At 46.2% G+C, this 25,180-nt stretch overlaps 1 protein-coding gene across 1 annotated transcript in view; it reads right to left on the bottom strand.

Moving 5' to 3' along the window:
• The window catches only part of KIAA1217 (KIAA1217 ortholog), a 105,415-nt gene that overhangs the window by 6,342 nt on the left and 73,893 nt on the right, over positions 1 to 25,180 (bottom strand). The window contains 7 exon segments of the mRNA XM_023537186.1: positions 2,696 to 2,815; positions 5,835 to 6,002; positions 6,718 to 6,881; positions 12,781 to 12,964; positions 15,494 to 15,938; positions 22,272 to 22,419; positions 22,964 to 23,094. Coding sequence (XP_023392954.1) covers positions 2,696 to 2,815; positions 5,835 to 6,002; positions 6,718 to 6,881; positions 12,781 to 12,964; positions 15,494 to 15,938; positions 22,272 to 22,419; positions 22,964 to 23,094 — 1,360 coding nt within the window.

Genomic DNA, 25,180 nt, shown 5'->3' on the forward strand with positions numbered 1-25,180 from the left:
CAATTCTGCCGCCCCAGCTAAAAATGGAAAGAATGTGGATATACGCATTCAAGGACTAACACACAAAGAACGAAGTCACTATTAATCACGTGGAAAGATCGCACAAGATGTGAGGGGCATCCGCCACCAAACACCACCTGTTGAACTTCCCCTCACCCCCGCGAGGCCCCCAAAACAAGTGCAGTGGTTCGGCTGCTGCAGTTGGACAATGTAACATCTTCGGTGAGATTTTAAATTTAGATTATCAAACAACTAATGTACTAAGTAAAAGGTTTGAAGAAAAATAAGTGAGGCCTGGGCCGAAGGTTTCAGCTCCAAGTAATGGAGTTGGCATGTTGGGAATGGAGTGAGAATTCACCCTGAAATCAGAGAAGGAACTGGCATATAATCTAAAGAAGACACTTCCACAGTGATGTTTCGCTGGCCTTACTTGCTGCAGCGTAGGCCTGGCATCTGTTCCGATTAGTCAGGGTCCATGCTATACCCTCGTTAAATATTTCAAATGCCACCACGTGGATGTGTATTTTAAAACAGATCTGGTGGCAGGAAAACTCCGATGGAAAATCGCTAAGATAAAGACGTCAAGTTTAAGTTTCACGTGACCTGCCGTTTTTATCACAGGGCCAGGAAAAAGAATCAAAATGTCAAAGCAAGTGCGTTGACTTGATTCGGGGTAACTAGGTCACAAATGTCATGTGACCTCACAATGTTTCTTAGGTAGTCAGGACTCCATGGAAGGTAATTAAACCTCATTAATATCTGTTAATAGGCCCCGAGATTTGGATTGAAAACACAATGGGTGAAGCAGGCTTAATATGCATATGGACAGTAAACCAAAATTAGAGACACGGTTATAGGAAAAGTTACATAAAAGTCAAGTACTAGGCCAATGCTTCATGATGGTAGGAGAAACGTTTTAAGAAAACATTTGATTCAAAGAGTAAATGAATAGCGCAGGAAAGGTTAATAATGGCAAAGTTTGGAGGCAAGTCTGATACCTATATTGTACATGATACTCACCTATAAGTCTAATACTGATATAATGAAGATCAATCTCTGAGTGTAATTATCCAGAATAAGCACCTGTGATTAAACCCAGTTTTGGGCCAACTCAATACAGACCTGCTTATTATCTGATGGACCTTTGACTGAGATGAGCTCGATGGGATATGTATGGATTTTTAATCAAAGGACAAGAAATCTCATGCAACTTTTGAGCCAATTAGCAAAATTCTACAATGAGACAATGATGGTCTCCAGAGGGATCCTTGAGAAGCTCCCAGTTCCCAGTGTTTTAGACAGAAATAGTCACACTGACCCAAGTACGTCATTTAACTCAGATATGCCAGAACCTTCCCAGTAGCTGGTTTCAATAAGGCCATATAAGGAAATTCCAGAGACTGTAAAAGCAATATATTTCCAATGCGATGTCATGGATTTGATTCAAATTAGTAGGAGGTTTTCTTCATGAGAAAGATTTAGCAACAAAAATCTCATAATCTACCTTGGTTCACAGAGAGATCCCGTGTCACCTGGCTAACCGTTTCATGTCAGTCACGCGGCAGACGCATCTGACACAAGGGCTCTCTGGTGACCGTGAGCCAGGGAGGAGCAGGTCGCTTCCTGGGCAGGACCTCCTGGCTGGGAGCTATAAGCCCCAGGACTGCATCTCTTAAGGGCTGTGATGCTACTACGGCTTCCTCACTGAACTTACTTACACGTGGGCCGAGGCACCCACGTGGAGTAGTGACTGGGCTACATTGTGACAGATATGTCTGACTTTATTTAAGGAAAGCTAGAACCTCTGAAGTCTGAAATATAAGTTCCTGGTGAAAAATGTTAGGACTCGAACTGGTCACGATAAGCTTTTTTATCTTGAAATTTGGATAGAGGCTTCATTCAAATAAGATGTCTCTATGTCCCCAAATCATAAAAGCTCTAGGTGTAACTGAATGTTGAAGTTCAAACATTCAGGCTCGTGTCCTTTGCCTAAAGTACTGAATAATGACAGCGAACTTTGTTTCAGAGCCAGGACATTTGTTTTGAAGCCACTTGAATGCCACAAAGTATATTAGCACTGCAACTATACCAAACTTACTCTGTTGGAAGGGACACTGAGAATTTGTAATGCTTAAGAAAATCTGTTTGGTGTCCTTGAACACATGTGCAGATACACATGTGTGTGTTTCTATGAGGTTCACCTGGAGATGGTGGCGAGAATGCAATCCTGTGTGTTCATCCTGAAATCAAAGGTTTTCACCTATTTTTAATGTAGCTGTTTTTGGTCTAAAAGCCATGTTAAAAATTAGAAAAAGTGCTACATATTTCCTTCCATATTTCCTTCCTTATTTCCTTCCTTCCTTCCTTCCTCCCTCCCTCCCTCCTTCCCTCTCTCCCTTTTCTTTCTAAGAGTTGTTCTAGAAAATCTTAAGGGGTGTATATTCTTTAGTTTGGGAAGGTAACGCCTAAATTCTGCACATACTGTTGTATACTGTGCACAGAAACACGACATCTGCTCTGAAAACCTCAGGCTGGTGTCTCTGATCTGAACCTAAAGCTGAGTCTCCATTAGTTAATAAAAAAAAAGGGAGAGGAAAAAGAGAGGGCATGGAAGACAAGTGCAGGAGCGGTGTTAGTGTCAGCAAGGAAAGAAGGGCTGTCCCACCGTGTGGCAAACGTGCAAGTGCCACGTTACCTTCTTCTCCTTGGGTGAGACTGTGGCCCCCGGCCTAGAGTCTTTAACGTGACTGTCAGCCCGGGACAGCTCAGCGTGACTGTTTGAATTTACATCCGTAAAGGAACACTTCTGGAATGCCTAAGGAATTAAAATACCGAGGTTAACAGGAATCCAAGTGTAGAGAGGAGGAAGGAGGGGACAGGCAGGGGAGCAATCCAGAGGCGTGGACACCCCAGCTGCGTCCTGCATGCAGGTCACGCCAGGGCCAGGGAGGCAGCGCCTCGAAAACCTGCTCCCCGTTGGCCTCAGGGTGGCAAAGCTGGCAAGGCGGCAGGGCTGGGGCAAAAGCACCCGGACGTCTGGGTTACAGCATCATAAAAAGACACAGCCCTCGGAGAGAACACCCTTTCTTCCTGTCCAGGGTGCACCCCATTTGCGCTTAGTAGGGCTTCTTCTTTTGACCTCTCAAAAATATTGAATTTGCAAATGAATTAAAACAAAACAAGAAGCTCTTTCTTTTTTTTTGTCATTATTTTTTTTTTTTTTACCAGACTCATTTTTTTTTCAATTATAGAGAAAAGGGCACCGGGTCTTACAAACCTTTCAACCTTCCAATCAAAGTCATTCTTATGAATTCATTGTCTGAATAGTAACAAGTACACTCCCGCACCTCACGCTCTGAGGTGTTCCGAGGCTCACTTAGAATAAAGCGATGCTCTTGGATTCTGAGTGGCCTCGGTGCCGCCTGAGCCCTAGACTCGTCTCTGAACATAGTTACAGGAGCCCACACGGACTCGCGTGAACGCTCAGCGGAAGCACGGGCTGGGCTCGCCGGGCAGAAAGGGGCGACACTGTGACGGTGAGGGCATGAGAGACGGCCACCCGAGCGCACGAGTTTTCGACATCACTCCTGGTTTAAAAAAAAATACTGCTACCTACGGCTCATCCAGAGAATAATTAAGTCAGAATCTCCAGGCTGTAGGACTTAAAAAACAAAAACAAAAAACCTCTCTATGTAATTCTAACGTGCGGCTGGGATTACAAACCACTTATTTAAACGAATCGTCTCAAATCATTCTCTCATATTTTCTTGACGTCAAATATGGTCACTTGGCAATAACTCTGCAGGTGGAAAGAATGACCCGTGGCCTCCCCGAGTGAGCATTTCAGCACGTTCGGTCCTAAGGTGGGACGGAGCTGATGCCGGGGGCTTTCCTCAGCCTATTTTTCCACATCTCTGCCGGCTGCCTGTTCCTGCTGCCACGACATCCAACCTGCTGTCCCTCAGACCCCCAAGTCCTAGCTGGCCCTGGAGGTGCCCAGGTCTCCGCTCACTAAGACAATATGCCATCTCCACTGGGCCGCCAGGCCCCGGACTCGGAAGTCTGTGGTTTCTTCTGATGCCCAGTGATATGGAGCAGGAAAGTTGTTCCACAATTACACTTGGGGGACTGCAGTTGCTTCCTGTCCTGACGCTTGGGGTGTCTAACTCTAGAGCCTGCAAGGGGCAAAGGAGCCAGCCTGGCCACTGGCTGACTTTCTGATGGAGCAGTTCAGTCCCCTCCAGCAGGAGGGCTAAAGGGGCGTTTGATTACATTATGGTTAGAACACTTAGTTGATCACTGTTAACAATAAGATGATGAGAAGCCAGATACACTGGTCTTGTAAAGATTTCAGAGAGAGCATCAAAGAAATTTTGACTTCAATGGAGGGAAATATTCTCAAGTGATGGGGTCTATGTGGCTGGAACAACTAAATTACGACTCTTAGGGGACTAGTGCAGGTTTATTCACAAACTTCAAAGTCTCTACTGCTTTGCTTATTAGTAATTATTTACCTTGCACAAATTTAAGATTAGGTAGTGCTCCATCATTTATCTGAACCAAACTGGTCCACGACCAATTCACACTATAATTTGAGGACAGATACTACAACAAATGGCCCCAGGATCTGGCTACACATCTTAGGACAAGTACCAACCCCCAGCAGCATCATCGGCCAGACAATCTTCATTGGATAACTGCGTAATGGACGCTTCCATGCTCTTAACTGTTTTATGAGTCACTAACTTTATGAATCTAAGTTTCTTATGAATGAAATTCTCCACTCATTCAGAAAACCTGTAAATAATCTGATTGTTGGAGGGGATGTCCCAGGCCAGTCTGTGAGTTTCAGTAAGGCTCAAAAGGCTCATGCATGTGACACTCAACTAGCAGCCCCGTGTTCCCTAAAAATCGAGCAGCTCCACTCTGGCAGGTATTACCATGGAAAGCAGAGCAGGACAGCAAAGGTAGAAATGACATGGTTTGAAAGTTCTACTCCAAGTGAAAAGGCAGCATGTCTTAGAGCCCTAAGAAGGTTGTGGTCTGACCACTGGAAGGGCAAAAAAATCTTGTAATAAGCACGGGTCAAAATGAAATACTCTATAAACAGACTTCGGTCTAGGAATTGTGTATATGTCTTCTATTAGTCAAGTCTCAGAAGGTACGCCCAGGGCAGACTCACAACCGTGATTTGAATGTGGGATCAGTTTTGGGTATAGCCTCTGCATCCCACCTTTAAATCTATGAGTGGACAGTGGCAATTAGTTAAGAAATAAAAATCTAAAAAAGTGGGAAGCAAAATTATGCAGCTTTTCGGAATACCTGAAAAAATGACATCGACACTGACCGGGAACCTGGTATGAAGTACAGGAGGCCACATGACTCAGCGTCAGTCATTCTAAGTATTAAAACCGAGTCACGGGACCTCAGCTGACATGGGCTTTCATCAGTCCTTATCGAGACAAGATGAGAGCTGGTGTTTCTCATCTCCTTTTAACTGTTTTTGAAATGAAGCAGAGACTATTGAAAATTGAAAAGAAGGAAAGTAAATCCCACCAGTAAATCCCAGCCAGAGCTAGGAAGGCTTGCAACAGATTTTGGTACAAACTTCCTGAATCGTTTTGTGAAATGGCTGGTCCTTACACACACCTTAAAGGTGCCCTGAGAGCCTAGTTCAGCAACATCCTTGAAAAGGTGAGGCCAAGGCCAGGAGAGGATGCTTACGGGGCCCAGGCCCACGGGCTCTTTGCCAGCGAACGCGTCTGTGAGAGACGCAGCCGGGAGTCCCTGATAGGAAGGGCAGGGAGCCACGGTCGGTCAGCTCATCCCCTTACCTGGAGTTCTGCCATTATTTTGTCTCCTTCCTCTTCTTCCTCCTCATCTTTTGAGGAGCAGGTAGCAGGTACTGGTGGTGGGGTCGGGGTCCAGGCCGAAGCAGGCTCCTCTGTTGGACATCTTATGGCTCTAGCCTGTGGGCTTGGTCCGGCATCTTCACTGCTGGCCTGTGGAAGATTCAAACCACAGGTACTGGCTTAACACCCCCAGGTACTGGCCAAGAGAAGGAATGACCACGAGAACACACGTTCCCTCGCTGCCCAGTACACTGGCTTCCTAGCCCTTCGAATCGAGCTGAAAGGCTCTTCTGTCCACCTGCTATCTAGTTTGGGTTTTTGTTTATGTGAGGTACCATTCTGGTGAATGGACTGAAGAATTATAATAAAACTGCAACTCCTCAATATTCAGTGCCTTTGAGGAAGGCCCTGCCATCCTACCTCTCCTTGAAACTCGAATTTTACATTGACCGTAAAAGACAAAACGTGCCAAGTTAAATGGAAGCTTGAGCTCACTGAGCATCTTTCGGGACAGACTCCCGCAACGGTGTCAGCTAATCTCGGTTTCCTTTATGAGATGGTCTTTCTTTGGCTTCCCCTTCTTCCCCCGACCTCCATCCCCACCGTTTTCAATCTTATGATGCCCTGTAGAGGAAGAAGCTTGTGATTTGCGTTTCATATAGTTGTAGCTAAAAGTCCAGTCAGGATAAAATGCTGGCTGACGTTTTCCCATCTGTGGTGCTTCCTGGCGATTTCGCTCATTCGAGTCTCTGCTTCTCTTCTCTGCCTCGCTACTTTTTACGCTCTAAACGAGACTGTACAGGACCTTGTCTAAGACAATCATCTGAACCCTGAAACCAGTTTACCAGGGCTTCGCCCATCAAACCTTAGTGGTGCTGTTCTCCTTCCTGCCGGTGTAGACCACGTCGCCGGACCTGGTGGTGGTGAGCCCCGATCCGGGCAGGTAGCTCCGTCGTGGGGGCGGGGGAGGGGGCGGTGGGGACTTCCCCCCCAGCTTGTCCAAGTCTTGTTCTGAGTTCGGAGAGTCTTCTGGAAAACAGCGTGTCATTGCATAATAACCTCTTTTCAGGGTGATGTCCAGAAAGTTTGGTATATTTCTATAAACTCAATGCAATTTGACTTAAAAATTTCTCTAGCCTCTCCATAGTGCAACAATGAATGGTACAGGATCCTGAAGTCCGACTGGCGTGAAATCCCAGAAAGACCCTTCATGAGTTGATTCACCTCTCTCTGCCTTGGTTTCCTCATTTGCTAAATGGGCATGAAACCAATATCTTCTCCACTAGGATGCTTGAGGATTAAATGACTTAATCTACACAGAGCACTTAGAACAGTGCTTATTGGCTTATTGTAAATGCTAAGCAAATATTAAACAAAAAAGCTGCGTATTACTTGGAGGGATGAAGGAGCAGAACCTGAAGGCAAGTCCAGAGGCCCCTGCCTGGCCACCAAAGCCACTGTCCCCCAGGTCTGAAAAACGGCTTTAGCAGGAGGCACGTGAGTGTAGAATTTGGCCAAGGAAGGGCCGGGGAGGGGAAAATGGAAACAGAGAACAAAGTCAGGGAGAAAGTGGACTTTTTTGGTTGGGGTCATGTGGTTGGACAAAGGTTCTCTGCTAAGAAAAGGAAGCAGAAAATGCAGAAACGCGAGAATTTTAAATTAGCACTGACACCACAGGTTCGGAGACGCAGATACCTGCTCAGCTTTCTCCAGAAAAATGCTTCTTAATCAAAACTCAAACAAACAGCCTCGCTCCTGCCTTTTATCGACAGTCTTCACTTCCGCCTTTAGAAAGGCTCTCACTAAAGTGGTGGAACTGGAAATTCAGCCTCCAGCTGGGCTTTGTCCCAACTCTCTCTGTGGACATTGCCTGGCCTCTCAGGTGTTTGTCTTTTCTGAGATAGAGTTGTTGATTGATGCTTTTAAAGCTGTGATAAAGACTAGGGTTCACCATCAGCCAGTTCCTGTCTTGGGCATGAGGGCACTAGCAGCATCAGGCATCATGGCTGGTTCCTATGCCGGCAGCCTGGCCTCTGAATGGCTACCTCTCTGGATGGCCATCTCTACTTCGGGTCCCTCTAGGGGATGGCACAGGCTGATAGGCCCTGGTCCCTCCTCTCACGTGTGATGACAGACTCCCTCTTTGACCAACTTTAGTCAGGCTCCTCTTTACCACTAGGCTTTGACCTTGATCTGCTGAGCTCAGTTTTAGCAATCCAGTTTAGCAAGAATCTCCCATTCTGGATATCTGATAAATTCTCATGTCCTACCCTTGATATCTAAGTCCTTGGCCTGCCTTTAGCAAGAATCTCCCTACCCTGCTACATTTGGAGCTGAGTTCAGTTTCTCTCCCCCATTGCAATAGTCTCGCATAAAGTCCTCCTTGCTATTTTTAACACGTCTTTGTGAATATTTTTGCTTTAACATTGACTGAGGCTACAATCCCCAACATTTTTCATAGATTTTTTTTGGGAGCTTCCACCCTGGTCTGACCTGTCAAGAAATTCACATAAATAAAATTCGAATGATTTTTTGAAACCCCAAGCTTAGAATTTTACGTCATTGGTAAACAAAAAGAAAAACAATAACATCCATGACAAATAAATAAAAATAACAGAAACCAATGTTCACAGATAATGGACAATACCCTTATACATTTCTAGTGGCCTATGCATTAGTAGACTGTTTCCGACAAAAAATCAGGCCATGTGTTAAAAAAGGAAAAAAACAACAATAAATAATATTTTAGCTGAGTAAAAAATATTTAGGGAGAATAATTTAAAAATGAATTTATCCAAATTTTTTAATCCGAAAGAATAAAAAGCCCAAATGAGATTAACAAAATATATCGCTACATTTTATAAGAAGGAACAATTACACAATCATTTATAACTCTAAATTTATAATTGATTTGTAATCCTAAAACATTAGGGGACTATAGGACAAAACTCAACGGGGAGAGCTGGATGAGGCAAGACAACGACATAATGAGGTAAATCATTCTGTCCATCAGAAGTTCTCCAGCGGGACTTCAGGAGAAAAGCCATCTTTGTGAAGGAAGACCCGCCCCTCCCAAAAGGCCCGTCTGTCCCCGGGCCTTGGTGCCCGACCCTCCAAGGGGCCCTGGACAGGCCTCACACAGCTGGCCGGCAGGGAAGGAGGTAGGAAACGCCTCTTAGCACAGACTGAGGGGGTGAGTTTCAGGGCGTGGAGTTTTGGAGCAGCTTTGTGGAATGAAAACCCGGAGTGTGTTATAGGGGTTACACCGTGGTTATAAATTGTCTCCACTGTCACATTTCTGGACACACAAATCAAGATGGCAATTCCTTTTCAAATTAACGGTAGTTGCTGGACAAAGACTCGCTGCATGTGACTCTGGGAGACACTGGGACCCAAGTGAAATGACGTCGCTGTACATAATTTTAATATCGGAATAAAGCACATGGATTGTAATCGGTTGGGATTTCGTAGGTTGAGGTTTTTTTAACACTTATTTTATATTACCGTTGACACATTGCTTAACTTCCGTAGTTTAGTTGGTTAAATATGCAATTCAATAATTTTGATATAAAAACGCGATTTTACCTTATGATCTAATATCCCCCTGGGAGCTCATAAAAGTTGGCATTTTCTTTCTGCAGAAAGCTCTCGCTTTAAATGCAGGCCTCATATTCTCCCAGCTGGTGCTGTGAACTGTCTGTCATAAATTCATAGGAAATGCAGAAGCTGGGAATCTAAAATTTCCCTTATTGGGCATTGTTCTAGTATCTTAATGCAGAACAGTTCCCCTACTATGCTTACAGTTAAAAAGCAGTGAGGCCCTTGGGAGACCTGAGAAATTTGTGTGAGATCTTTAAAAAGTGAGAGGTTGGTCTTGTTGGCCAGCGCGGGCTCACGTGGGTGGCAGCCAGGTGCACAGCACCGTCAGTACCTCACCTGAAAGTTCCAGCTTGTCCATGGGAGCATCGGCCTTCAGCTGTGGGCCCGAGGCGGGCGGCATCTCCAGGTTTGGAATTGACTTCATGATATTGGCCTGAGCTTCTTCCAGGAGCTTCTCAAACTCTTTGCCATTATAGTGGTCCAGATTTTGTCTTTTCTCTTCCCACTTCCTCTCTGCTTTCTGAAAGAAAGCAGCAAGCAAAGAAAGGTTAAAAACCAGACAGAACCGCTAATTCATCATTTAGAGGTTGCCGGTGGGAGGGAGGAGGTGTAACGCGGTTAAAGTGTTGGTAAAATAAAGCTCCGGGTTCCTGGCTGAAGACACTCTGCACAACAGACGAACCTGACCGTGTGCTGTCTCCACATCCTCCTTAGCGAAGCGGGCTGCATTTAAGCCCAAGTGATGCTCCTTCCCGGAGAAACACGCTCAGAAACCCAAAGTCACTCATGAAATGATGACTGAGCCCTTATTACACACTGCCACCAACAATAAATAAAAAGGGACACAGGGTTACGCTTTCTAAGGTAAGAATCCATAACCAAGATTTTGTTTTCTGAATTGAGTTTTCATCGAAGAGATGATGTTCTAGGCAGAAACAATCCTGTCTGAGTTCCACTTCTGTCGAAGACTTGCTATCTGGGCACTGGGCCACGTTTTCTTACCTAGAAAATGGGAGGCGGTAATTGAGATGACTTCTAAGCTGAATCATATTCTATGATAGGGAGGAATATGTAAAATGGAATATTTTAAATGTCTGTACATTTTTTCAAAGTACATCTATCTGTCTGTGACTCCGAGATGGCACATGCGTCATGCCAGGAGGGCAGTGTGGAAATCAGAGCCAGAATTAGTGGAACTCCATAATGTAAGAACTGGAAACGAACCAGCAGGTCACAGAGCCAACACGTGTACACACGAGAACACTGGGACCCCGTGGGGTGAAGGGGTCACTGTATATAAATAATAGCCACCGGTATCACGCCATCTTTACCCTCCTTTATTTTTCTTTCCTAGTGTTTATTATCACCTGGCACGTACTTGTTCTCTGTCTCTACCTACAAGCAGGTGAGATTCTCAAGGGCATGCAGTTTGTCTCCTCTGTTCACTGCCTACCCCAGAGCCCGTGAGGACCTGGTCCCTAGTGGAGCTTTATGATGTGAATGGTGATCGCCTCATTCGTCAGTGGCAGAGCTGGCAGAAAGGGCCTCTTCCTGTGAGTCGGGGTGTAGTCGGAGATGACTCATAACTTAAATACACACATAACAATGATAACTGTGTTCCTTGGGTTCTATCAAATAAAAGAGTTGTCCCATTGACATCCTTTGAATATGGGGATGTTTAAAGTGGCAGAATGTGTTTTCAGTTCTCTCTTCCACCCCACAAGCACGACCTGATGCATTGTCATCATTTGCCAATCACAGCCTCCCCCACCCCCGGCCCCACCCATGATAGCGTTTTGTAAATAGCTGATGGAGATTAGGGGCACAGAGCAGAGAGCAGCTACCTTGTGTTCGGAGGCCCTGTTGCCATGACTGTGACCTTAGCAGTTTTAAGAGGTCATCTCTTGAAACCTGGGTTATCTACTGCTGAGTTGCAAGGGAGGCAGGGATGGTTAAGGTACAGGTTGCTGGGGATACATAATGGGTGCAGAAAACACTGAAGATAAGAGAAAAGAGAGCTAGGGAAGCTAAATGCGCTGCCTGAGCCCCGATACCAGTTCTTGACAAAAAGAACACTTAAAAACATAGCTTGCTTTCTCTCGATGTGTTGACCTTAACACCTAGCTTTCTCCTTCCATGTGTGGCTGCCTCCGCCTCCCATCCTGAGACTACAAGTGATAACTTTCCATCCAGTACCCTTAATTCTAGACTCCCCAACCCCCACCTCAAGCAATTCTGTATGTTGTGTCCAGATTTATTTTCTGAAGATGCCATTTTTATCACTGCAGCATTTCTCTGATACCTACACAGTACACTTTAAACATCTTGGGCTGGTTTTCAAGCTCTCCAAAATCAGGTTCTGGCCTATCCTGCCAGCCTTATCTCCTCTTTCTTGTTCCAGCTAAGCAGGTTTCCTCACGGTCCCAGCCTTTGCTCCAACATCCTCTATCCTAGAATGCCCCTTCCCCGCTTCTCTGCTTACCCAGAGTCTCTTACTTTTCAAGATCAGTGGCAAACCCTCCCTGGTGGCATGCGTGAGCCAGCTCCCACGGGCTCAGGAGAGCTGCTCTCACATTATCTTGCCAGATGCATCTTCAGTGATGTCATGTTGTAACTCGAAATCAATGATGGTGGCAGTGTGTGTTATAGGGGTTACACCGTGGTTATAAATTGTCTCCACTGTCACATTTCTGGACACACAAATCAAGATGGCAATTCCTTTTCAAATTAACGGTAGTTGCTGGACAAAGACTCGCTGCATGTGACTCTGGGAGACACTGGGACCCAAGTGAAATGACGTCGCTGTACATAATTTTAATATCGGAATAAAGCACATGGATTGTAATCGGTTGGGATTTAGTAGGTTGAGGTTTTTTTAACACTTATTTTATATTACCGTTGACACATTGCTTAACTTCCGTAGTTTAGTTGGTTAAATATGCAATTCAATAATTTTGATATAAAAACGCAATTTTACCTTATGATCTAATATCCCCCTGGGAGCTCATAAAAGTTGGCATTTTCTTTCTGCAGAAAGCTCTCGCTTTAAATGCAGGCCTCATATTCTCCCAGCTGGTGCTGTGAACTGTCTGTCATAAATTCATAGGAAATGCAGAAGCTGGGAATCTAAAATTTCCCTTATTGGGCATTGTTCTAGTATCTTAATGCAGAACAGTTCCCCTACTATGCTTACAGTTAAAAAGCAGTGAGGCCCTTGGGAGACCTGAGAAATTTGTGTGAGATCTTTAAAAAGTGAGAGGTTGGTCTTGTTGGCCAGCGCGGGCTCACGTGGGTGGCAGCCAGGTGCACAGCACCGTCAGTACCTCACCTGAAAGTTCCAGCTTGTCCATGGGAGCATCGGCCTTCAGCTGTGGGCCCGAGGCGGGCGGCATCTCCAGGTTTGGAATTGACTTCATGATATTGGCCTGAGCTTCTTCCAGGAGCTTCTCAAACTCTTTGCCATTATAGTGGTCCAGATTTTGTCTTTTCTCTTCCCACTTCCTCTCTGCTTTCTGAAAGAAAGCAGCAAGCAAAGAAAGGTTAAAAACCAGACAGAACCGCTAATTCATCATTTAGAGGTTGCCGGTGGGAGGGAGGAGGTGTAACGCGGTTAAAGTGTTGGTAAAATAAAGCTCCGGGTTCCTGGCTGAAGACACTCTGCACAACAGACGAACCTGACCGTGTGCTGTCTCCACATCCTCCTTAGCGAAGCGGGCTGCATTTAAGCCCAAGTGATGCTCCTTCCCGGAGAAACACGCTCAGAAACCCAAAGTCACTCATGAAATGATGACTGAGCCCTTATTACACACTGCCACCAACAATAAATAAAAAGGGACACAGGGTTACGCTTTCTAAGGTAAGAATCCATAACCAAGATTTTGTTTTCTGAATTGAGTTTTCATCGAAGAGATGATGTTCTAGGCAGAAACAATCCTGTCTGAGTTCCACTTCTGTCGAAGACTTGCTATCTGGGCACTGGGCCACGTTTTCTTACCTAGAAAATGGGAGGCGGTAATTGAGATGACTTCTAAGCTGAATCATATTCTATGATAGGGAGGAATATGTAAAATGGAATATTTTAAATGTCTGTACATTTTTTCAAAGTACATCTATCTGTCTGTGACTCCGAGATGGCACATGCGTCATGCCAGGAGGGCAGTGTGGAAATCAGAGCCAGAATTAGTGGAACTCCATAATGTAAGAACTGGAAACGAACCAGCAGGTCACAGAGCCAACACGTGTACACACGAGAACACTGGGACCCCGTGGGGTGAAGGGGTCACTGTATATAAATAATAGCCACCGGTATCACGCCATCTTTACCCTCCTTTATTTTTCTTTCCTAGTGTTTATTATCACCTGGAACGTACTTGTTCTCTGTCTCTACCTACAAGCAGGTGAGATTCTCAAGGGCATGCAGTTTGTCTTCCTCTGTTCACTGCCTACCCCAGAGCCCGTGAGGACCTGGTCCCTAGTGGAGCTTTATGATGTGAATGGTGATCGCCTCATTCGTCAGTGGCAGAGCTGGCAGAAAGGGCCTCTTCCTGTGAGTCGGGGTGTAGTCGGAGATGACTCATAACTTAAATACACACATAACAATGATAACTGTGTTCCTTGGGTTCTGTGAAATAAAAGAGTTGTCCCATTGACATCCTTTAAATATGGGGATGTTTAAAGTGGCAGAATGTGTTTTCGGTTCTCTCTTCCACCCCACAAGCACGACCTGATGCATTGTCATCATTTGCCAATCACAGCCTCTCCCCCCACCCGCCCCCACCCACGATAGCGTTTTGTAAATAGCTGATGGAGATTAGGGGCACAGAGCAGAGAGCAGCTGCCTTGTGTTCGGAGGCCCTGTTGCCATGACTGTGACCTTAGCAGTTTTAAGAGGTCATCTCTTGAAACCTGGGTTATCTACTGCTGAGTTGCAAGGGAGGCAGGGATGGTTAAGGTACAGGTTGCTGGGGATACATAATGGGTGCAGAAAACACTGAAGATAAGAGAAAAGAGAGCTAGGGAAGCTAAATGCGCTGCCTGAGCCCCGATACCAGTTCTTGACAAAAAGAACACTTAAAAACATAGCTTGCTTTCTCTCGATGTGTTGACCTTAACACCTAGCTTTCTCCTTCCATGTGTGCCTGCCTCCGCCTCCCATCCTGAGACTACAAGTGATAACTTTCCATCCAGTACCCTTAATTCTAGACCCCCCAACCCCCACCTCAAGCAATTCTGTATGTTGTGTCCAGATTTATTTTCTGAAGATGCCATTTTTATCACTGCAGCATTTCTCTGATACGTACACGATACACTTTAAACATCTTGGGCTGGTTTTCAAGCTCTCCAAAATCAGGTTCTGGCCTATCCTGCCAGCCTTATCTCCTCTTTCTTGTTCCAGCTAAGCAGGTTTCCTCACGGTCCCAGCCTTTGCTCCAACATCCTCTATCCTAGAATGCCCCTTCCCCGCTTCTCTGCTTACCCAGAGTCTCTTACTTTTCAAGATCAGTGGCAAACCCTCCCTGGTGGCATGCGTGAGCCAGCTCCCACGGGCTCAGGAGAGCTGCTCTCACATTATCTTGCCAGATGCATCTTCAGTGATGTCATGTTGTAACTCGAAATCAATGATGGTGGCAGTCTTTACACTACGGAGACTGGCAAATGCTACAAATCAGGGCTTTTCCCACCAGAGAGCCGGTTGTTAAACAGTTACCAGCACACCTCCGCCTCAGCCTCTCCTAGGTGAAGCGTCTCACCCTTCTCTGAAATCTGATGGCCTTCTCTTAATCTGGCCATTGAAACCCACTTACAGTTTTAGAAATCTTTCTTTTATATATATACGTATATATATATATATAAACGTATATATATATATACACACACACACACACACACACACACACACACACGTATATATATATTTTTTGATAAAATATAACTGACACACATATGAATTATCTCTACAAGCAGACTGTAAACTCTTGGAGGAAAAGGACCATATGTCACACTCCTTTACGGGGTCATGAAAAATAGAAATAGGACTCTACCTCAATCAACACTGCCCTGTTCTTGGCGCTCACACTGTGGATTTCTTCAATGAACAAGCTCTGCATGGTGGAACCGTTCATGGGCGTCTGTGGGGACGGAGGAGCCTGTGCTGCCGGCAGAGCTGAGGTCACTTCCTGTGGGACAGCAGGAGGGCTGGCTGGGTGAGGACCAGTGCCCCCAGACAAGTGCTGGGCAGGGCTCAGGAGGGCGGAGGAGAGCTGGGAGGGCTGGATGACCACGGGGGAGCTCTGTGCATGGTGAACCGCCAAGGGCACCACTTCTGACTTCACGTCTCTCCCGCCCGGGGCGTGGAGGGGCTGGCCTGAGGCGTGGGATGCCTCTTCCTGGTTCTTCAGGACTTCCGCGGCGGTGGCCTTTTCCATAGCCACATACTGTGCGGCCTGGGCTGCATCTGTCCCTTTCAAGAGCCCATCGGTGACATGTCTAGGAGAAAGCACGCACAGCAGCGTTAACGATTAAAACAGGTAACTTCCATTTGATCATTAGGGTATACTTGAATGCAGTGTCATCCCAAAGCCAGGCAAGATTTTGTTGCGAAATTAAAACATTCCAAAACTCCATAGCGGCTCAGAGTCGAGGGTTTCCATGGCAACTTCCCAGCACCCTTGAATTACCTCCTAGTTATCTCTGGCAGCTGCTTTCTGTCCTTTCCTCAGGAGATGGTCTGTTTTTCTCTGTCCACTAGCACTGTCGTGCCCTCCCTGACGTGATTCTGTCACTGTGTGGGTGGTGGTGGCAGCATGAAGTGAACACATGGTTCTAACGACACCTCTTGCACCTGGCCCCGGCCTGGAGAGCTCTCACAGATGCTCACTTCTGACCCCAAAAGCTTCCTAAAGCCTCCACGCTCTCTTCCTTTCACTGCCAGGCGTCTCGGGAGGGTAGTTTAAATTCCCATTCCTTTTGCTTGCTCTTCCTGTGGCTCGGCCTGGCGCAATCTAGCTCCCCTCGCCCCACCCTGGACTTGACCAAGCTTTCTGCAAAGTCACCAGGGATGAGGAGTCCTCTGCCATTTGATGCTATTTTGCTATTTCCACCCACAGTGCAGCCTTTGGAGTCAGACAGACCTGTGTCTGAATATCAGGTCTACCATGTTGTGGTGGTATAATGCCAGGAATGTCACCTCTGGAGGCTCAGATACCTTTTTATAGAATGTAACAATAATGATGCTGCTGATAACGATGATCACGGCTTGCGATGCCTTCCTCGGGGGTGGTGGTTGGAATCGACGTAAAGTGATACAGAAGACAGTGTGTACCTTGACCTATAACTTTTAATTAGTCTCTCATTCCCTTCTTATTAAAATATCCTCTTTCTGATTTGATAAAAAAGGCTGCGTTCTATGACCCTCCTCTGCTGCTCACTTCTGTTGCTTTTGCTGTTTATCTTACCTACCCGCCCCCCCTCCTCGATCCCCAAGGATCTGCAAGGACCTGTTGCCTCCTTTCTCTCTTAACCCACCATAGCCATCTTTTCTGTTTTCTGTGATCACCTTCACGAAGGCCACTTCCAATTCTAAACCCCCCGATCCTCCCTCCCAGCGAGGCAAGGACGCTTCTCTGTGTCTTGAACTTCAGTCCACATTACTAAGCGCACAGTGGGCAGCTGTGTTTAGATATCCTTCTAGCACCTCAAATTCAACCCGTACAAAAACATTTATTGCAGCATCTTCTCAGGCCACTAAGTTACTCTGAACTGTGACTGTCGTCTGCTTTATCTTCTCTGCCATGGAGTCAGGACATACACGTCCTTGGGGTGGGGGGCGGGGGCGTGCACATTCCTGCCCTCTTCATTGCCTCTTCCACGGTGCCAAGTACAGCACATCACACACATAAGATACCAATAAAAAATTAACAGTGTGAAGGCTTATGATAGGCAACTCGATGGCAGCTCAATGCCTTTTATTTTGAAAGTTTCTTAACTGGCTTTATCTATCGTTCTTGCCACGTATGAGCATTTATGAGACAAAAAACTCCTATAACATTCAGAAAGCACACTCCCATCTTTTTTTAGAACTTGCATTCCCTAGAGAGAAAGGCAAATACTGAGCTTCGACACTTTGTACTGGCTCTAAAATGTTCTTTTAACTGTTTTTCAGGGAAGAGAGGGGGGAATGGGATCGTGCTACCTGCCAGCTTGCTATCCATCTCCACTTAACAAGCACGGTTTGTTTTAGGCAATGCGGATGGGTTACCACATTTAGTGAAGAGAGTAATGAAGAATTCTTTTACCAGATTTTTATCCTACTAGAAGAAAAAAGTTCACTCCGGCGATTTAAAATGAATGAACCTATGAGAAAATGTAATTCAGATAAAACTTCTTCCTGTACTCAGTCAGATGTGGTCTCTACAGGAAGGGGCTGTTGTTTGAATTTAGAATTCCTCTGGCATTCTGGACCTTATGCAGGTCATGATATGGCTGCTCTACGGAGTTTTCATCTCAAAAGAGGCTCTTTCATGAGGTCGTTGTTACTAGAAAAATCTCACTTGCTCTCATGGCTAATAATTTGTCTGAAAGTCACCTACATAGTTAATATAGTTCTCTTATTAATCTGATCAAATGATTATGGTTGGCGATTAAAATTCTCCCAAGAAACTGTCTCACATGTTAGTTCTGTTTGTGATCTGCTCTCAAATTTGATCCAGGATCTGAAGGGTAATGTCTCTGCAGTTTTCTAGTTCTAGTAAAAAATCGAAAACTCAGGGGCTGCCACAGTTGGGAAACGGTTTATTTTTGGTATTTGTGTCTATTTCCCATGTGAGAGAGGAAGTTTTATAAGGGCAGGGGTCCTATTCGTCTCTACTATATTTTAATACCAAAGACCAGGGCTGAACAGGCAGAATGTCCAAATATTACTGATTGCCTGGCTGGGAGAGCAGAACCAACTCTGATCTCTGGAGTCAAACTATCCGTTCATAGCCCAGCCCCGCCTCTGACCTGATGCGAACCTCCCCAAACTTCAGATTTTACCTCTACGAGGGGAATAACCACGCCTGCCCTTGGGGTTTTAAATTAGGATCAAATGAGCTAATATTTGTAAAGGGCTTAGTGCAGTGCCGGATATGTGGAAAGTGCTCTCAGATAAGAAGCCATTGTTATGACTGTGTTGAGAAGAAAGAGATCAAATTGTCAACCAAAGGCAGTGCTGTGTATGCTGGTATGAGATGTCATTTATAAAGGTGCTTCTGGTAACACAAATTCTGCATGCAAATATTTCAGCACTTTTTATGTCAAGAATTTTCTTTTCAATGGAAGTCATGGATGAGTCAGTGATTTCTTTTAGTCTTTCCTCCACTGTGACCCTCTTTTATGGGCAGGTAAGGGTGACACGTCAGTGCCACTCAAGGGGGTTCATTTATCTTTCCTAGGTGAGACCAACAATCTCTCAGATACTCTTTCAGTAGGTAATTCAAAAATGCTTTATTTATTTCCACTCATTTTCTTCTAACTGAAGTCATCTATGCCCCTGAAGTGAAAGAGGCTAATAATATATTTTGACCCATTCTTCAACCTCAAATGTTCTTAAAAAGAACCACCTCCAAATGATTCTTTAAAAATGTTTACTGCGTTTACTAGTAAATTTTAAGCCCTAGCATGGGCCAAATGCAGCAAGTCTACGTAGAAGAATCAGGACCTCGAGTTGCATTACAGAAGAAGCTCAAGGTAGGAAAGAGCCACAGCTTCTCAAGACACTGGAAATAAGATGTGACACGTCACAGTGATGGAGACAGGTCCCAGGAGCGCAGAGGAAGCCTGTGAGTCCACAATGTAGATCCCCCAACCTTCCGAACCCCTCCCCACCACCCGCCCCAAGGGGAGCCCGGTCACCTCCGCAACATGGTCAGCGTGTCGGTCATGCTTCGCACTCTCTGCAGGAGACTGTCCAGCCTGTGCGGCTCCTCCTTCAGAAACCGCACGGCCTCCACCTCTATGCGCAGGATGGCCCGCATCTTGTTCTGCAGGGTTGGGAATTCTCCTGCCGGCCAAGAGCAGTGGGTGAGTCGTAGGAGAAGAAGCCAGGACAGCGAGCCCCCACCCCGCACCCGGGACTGGGCAGGGTTGTGTGCGCGGGGTTCGCCAGCCGCAGTGCCGCTCACACACCTTCAAGCGACAGACGTGTGTCAGACAGAGACGGGCTCAAGGTGACCCTGGGCAAGGACAGAGCTCCTCACGACCTCACTTCCTGTTTGTATATTTGGAATAAAGTCAACTGTCCCTTCGGGTTGTCTGTAATGGATTTGGCACAGGTGCCTGGTGCAGCGTAAGAGCCCAGTGAGGAGAAACTGTTATTGGTGTCATTTAGGCCTAAATCTTACAGCACCCACTACAACATAAGCTCCAAGAGGACAGGGACATTGGCCTGTCCTTTGTTCGGTGATGGATCCCAAGTGCCCAGAACAGTGCCAGACACGGGCAGGAGTTCAATGAACACTTGCGTGCATGCATGCATGCATGAATCCCTCACTGTGGGACACAGGAAACGCGCTTCGCCTTCTTCCTTCGAGGAGGAAGCTGCTCACCTTTCAAGGACGCCACGGCTTCTCCCACCTGTCGCAGGAGGAAAGCCCCGTCTTCCACGTCCTTCAGGGTAACCGCTCGGCCAGCCGATGCAGAGTCCTTCTTCAAGTCTTCCACGAAGTCTTCCAGCTCACTGGGGAGCGAGCAGACCAGAGATGGCAGTGAACACTGAGGTCCTCCAACAGGACAGGGGCAGCAGCAAAGGGCCCGATGGGCCTCCCGCTGTGTACTGTGTCCCAGCCCCCCACCCCACCTTCCACGTAGATGGTGAGACCACATTTAAAGGAGTAGCTTGGTTTGGCTTAAAATATTCCGCTGAGCCATCAGGTGGGTGCGGGGAAATTTTTCCAGGGCCTGTCCCTGGGGAGGCCAAGGTCGGCCAGAAAGAAGATGACAACTGGCTGACAAAGGACTCACTCTTCATTTTCAGTGGTGTTGATGCCAACTAAAGGAGGGGTGTAGGAACTTTGTGACATGTCAGAGGAGAGGGAGGGAGAGAGAATGTGCTGTGTATGCTGTAGGGGAACAAAATGAGCAGATGTCAGGCTTCTCGGCCTTGGCACTTGACGTTCTGGACCAGATGATTCTTTTTAGTGGGGGCCTGTCCTGTGCATTGTAGGGTGTTTGGCAGCACCCCTGGTTTCTATGCACTAGATGCCAGTAGCACTCTCCCCCAACCTTGTGACAAACAATAATGTCTCCAGGCATTATTAAATGTCCTTGAGGAGAAGAGGGAAGCAAACTTGCCCTTAATTGAACCTCTGATTTATACTGATTATCCCATCAATATGGACTGACTTTCCAAGCTACAAAGAGAAGAAATGATCACACACACACGAGATCACAAGGTACTGCCGGTTCCAATAAAATGAAATGAAATTAAGGTTTTCTATTTCAGAAACAAACAAACAAACAAGCATCATGTCTCCTGGGCACATTAATAACCCCTTCCTAAACATATGTTTGTATCATTTGGTTTGCCTGTAAATCCAACAGGAAAACCCCTCTTAAAGAACAGGAAAAAGAGCTTAAGGAGATGGAGACCCACTAGGTGGCAGTAAGTGAACAGCTATTCCGCTGCTGGAGCCTGAGTCCGTGGAGCAGGCAGCAGGAAGAGAAAAAAGGAAGGCAGGGGATCTGCAAAAAGATGGAGCATCACGACCCTTCCCATCAGGTGGGCAAGTGGATGAAGTTGTGGATGGCATGGCAGCTGCGGGAGGGCTTCGGGCAGGATGGCACATATGTTCAACAAGGACCACGGGACAAACAACAAATCCATCCACTCCCAAGCAGCAGGATGAAATTTTCGCTGATGTCTTTCATTCTGTTACAGAAAATGGACCAAAATTGCCCATGACCCTGTCAGACAAAATGATGCAACTTCAGGACCAGAATGGAAAGCCCATCTGCTCACTGACCACACTTAAAAACTATGGAAAGGTGCAGCTCCTGCGGCCCTCAGATGGAGAGAATAGGTACCATCTCTCATAAGAGTTCTAAACATGGTACCTTTGTGTGCAAACGTTTTTTCTATTTCGAAACCACGCAGAGTTATTTGTGTATGCTGGTATGAGGTGTCATTTATAAAGGTGCTTCTGGTAACACAAATTCTGCATGCAAATATTTCAGCACTTTTTATGTCAAGAATTTTCTTTTCAATGGAAGTCATGGATGAGTCAGTGATTTCTTTTAGTCTTTCCTCCACTGTGACCCTCTTTTATGGGCAGGTAAGGGTGACACGTCAGTGCCACTCAAGGGGGTTCATTTATCTTTCCTAGGTGAGACCAACAATCTCTCAGATACTCTTTCAGTAGGTAATTCAAAAATGCTTTATTTATTTCCACTCATTTTCTTCTAACTGAAGTCATCTATGCCCCTGAAGTGAAAGAGGCTAATAATATATTTTGACCCATTCTTCAACCTCAAATGTTCTTAAAAAGAGCCACCTCCAAATGATTCTTTAAAAATGTTTACTGCGTTTACTAGTAAATTTTAAGCCCTAGCATGGGCCAAATGCAGCAAGTCTACGTAGAAGAATCAGGACCTCGAGTTGCATTACAGAAGAAGCTCAAGGTAGGAAAGAGCCACAGCTTCTCAAGACACTGGAAATAAGATGTGACACGTCACAGTGATGGAGACAGGTCCCAGGAGCGCAGAGGAAGCCTGTGAGTCCACAATGTAGATCCCCCAACCTTCCGAACCCCTCCCCACCACCCGCCCCAAGGGGAGCCCGGTCACCTCCGCAACATGGTCAGCGTGTCGGTCATGCTTCGCACTCTCTGCAGGAGACTGTCCAGCCTGTGCGGCTCCTCCTTCAGAAACCGCACGGCCTCCACCTCTATGCGCAGGATGGCCCGCATCTTGTTCTGCAGGGTTGGGAATTCTCCTGCCGGCCAAGAGCAGTGGGTGAGTCGTAGGAGAAGAAGCCAGGACAGCGAGCCCCCACCCCGCACCCGGGACTGGGCAGGGTTGTGTGCGCGGGGTTCGCCAGCCGCAGTGCCGCTCACACACCTTCAAGCGACAGACGTGTGTCAGACAGAGACGGGCTCAAGGTGACCCTGGGCAAGGACAGAGCTCCTCACGACCTCACTTCCTGTTTGTATATTTGGAATAAAGTCAACTGTCCCTTCGGGTTGTCTGTAATGGATTTGGCACAGGTGCCTGGTGCAGCGTAAGAGCCCAGTGAGGAGAAACTGTTATTGGTGTCATTTAGGCCTAAATCTTACAGCACCCACTACAACATAAGCTCCAAGAGGACAGGGACATTGGCCTGTCCTTTGTTCGGTGATGGATCCCAAGTGCCCAGAACAGTGCCAGACACGGGCAGGAGTTCAATGAACACTTGCGTGCATGCATGCATGCATGAATCCCTCACTGTGGGACACAGGAAACGCGCTTCGCCTTCTTCCTTCGAGGAGGAAGCTGCTCACCTTTCAAGGACGCCACGGCTTCTCCCACCTGTCGCAGGAGGAAAGCCCCGTCTTCCACGTCCTTCAGGGTAACCGCTCGGCCAGCCGATGCAGAGTCCTTCTTCAAGTCTTCCACGAAGTCTTCCAGCTCACTGGGGAGCGAGCAGACCAGAGATGGCAGTGAACACTGAGGTCCTCCAACAGGACAGGGGCAGCAGCAAAGGGCCCGATGGGCCTCCCGCTGTGTACTGTGTCCCAGCCCCCCACCCCACCTTCCACGTAGATGGTGAGACCACATTTAAAGGAGTAGCTTGGTTTGGCTTAAAATATTCCGCTGAGCCATCAGGTGGGTGCGGGGAAATTTTTCCAGGGCCTGTCCCTGGGGAGGCCAAGGTCGGCCAGAAAGAAGATGACAACTGGCTGACAAAGGACCCACTCTTCATTTTCAGTGGTGTTGATGCCAACTAAAGGAGGAGTGTAGGAACTTTGTGACATGTCAGAGGAGAGGGAGGGAGAGAGAATGTGCTGTGTATGCTGTAGGGGAACAAAATGAGCAGATGTCAGGCTTCTCGGCCTTGGCACTTGACGTTCTGGACCAGATGATTCTTTTTAGTGGGGGCCTGTCCTGTGCATTGTAGGGTGTTTGGCAGCACCCCTGGTTTCTATGCACTAGATGCCAGTAGCACTCTCCCCCAACCTTGTGACAAACAATAATGTCTCCAGGCATTATTAAATGTCCTTGAGGAGAAGAGGGAAGCAAACTTGCCCTTAATTGAACCTCTGATTTATACTGATTATCCCATCAATATGGACTGACTTTCCAAGCTACAAAGAGAAAAAATGATCACACACACACGAGATCACAGGGTACTGCCAATTCCAATAAAATGAAATGAAATTAAGGTTTTCTATTTCAGAAACAAACAAACAAACAAACAAGCATCATGTCTCCTGGGCACATTAATAACCCCATCCTAAACACATGTTTGTATCATTTCGGTTTGCCTGTAAATCCAACAGGAAAACCCTTCTTAAAGAACAGGAAAAAGAGCTTAAGGAGATGGAGACCCACTAGGTGGCAGTAAGTGAACAGCTATTCCGCTGCTGGAGCCTGAGTCCGTGGAGCAGGCAGCAGGAAGAGAAAAAAGGAAGGCAGGGGATCTGCAAAAAGATGGAGCATCACGACCCTTCCCATCAGGTGGGCAAGTGGATGAAGTTGTGGATGGCATGGCAGCTGCGGGAGGGCTTCGGGCAGGATGGCACATATGTTCAACAAGGACCACGGGACAAACAACAAATCCATCCACTCCCAAGCAGCAGGATGAAATTTTCGCTGATGTCTTTCATTCTGTTACAGAAAATGGACCAAAATTGCCCATGACCCTTTCAGACAAAATGATGCAACTTCAGGACCAGAATGGAAAGCCCATCTGCTCACTGACCACACTTACAAACTATGGAAAGGTGCAGCTCCTGCGGCCCTCAGGTGGAGAGAATCGGTACCATCTCTCATAAGAGTTCTAAACATGGTACCTTTGTGTGCAAACGTTTTTTTCTGTTTCGAAACCACGCATAATTATTTTAATGTGGAGACTGGACACACTGTCCAGTCCTCTATGCTTTGATGAAAGAGCTAAGACCCAAATGCTATCACGGTTCCATCAACAACCTCCGAAACAGCCAAGGTGCAAATAATACTCCAAGGAACTGTCATCTGACCCAAAGTCAGTCAGCCTAAACTTCTATTTTAATCTTCTACGCAGCATGACTCTTGGATTTCATAACCCTGCACACAGTAGACCCTTAAATGTCAGTTTTCCCTGTGTTGATCAGGGAATACATACAAATGTGCACGGATGTTATTGCACGCAACAATTTTACTTCTCCCCATATACTTCTATTACAGATAAAGCAGTCAAATAAAATTTGTTCATTCAAAATGTAAAAGAGACCATGGAGCTACAATGAATGCTGAAAATAAATTTTTAATATTACAGTAGTCAATATGACTTTTGAGTTATAAACTCGGCTCCAAAGAATGTCAAATGTTCACAGATACTATGGATTATAGGTAAATTTATCTCTTTGTTGAAGTCACTTTTCATTCTACCTTGGTTAAAAAGAAACATTAATTTGTTGAAATGTATTTCATTTGACTGATGAGAAGCCCAACTATTATTTCCATGGAGAAAGCCACCAAAGAGAAATTATCTTGATCTAATTTCTCTCCATAGTTCT

This window comes from Pteropus vampyrus, unplaced genomic scaffold, assembly GCF_000151845.1.
Source record: "Pteropus vampyrus isolate Shadow unplaced genomic scaffold, Pvam_2.0 Scaffold180, whole genome shotgun sequence".
Taxonomy (NCBI): Eukaryota; Metazoa; Chordata; class Mammalia; order Chiroptera; family Pteropodidae; genus Pteropus; species Pteropus vampyrus.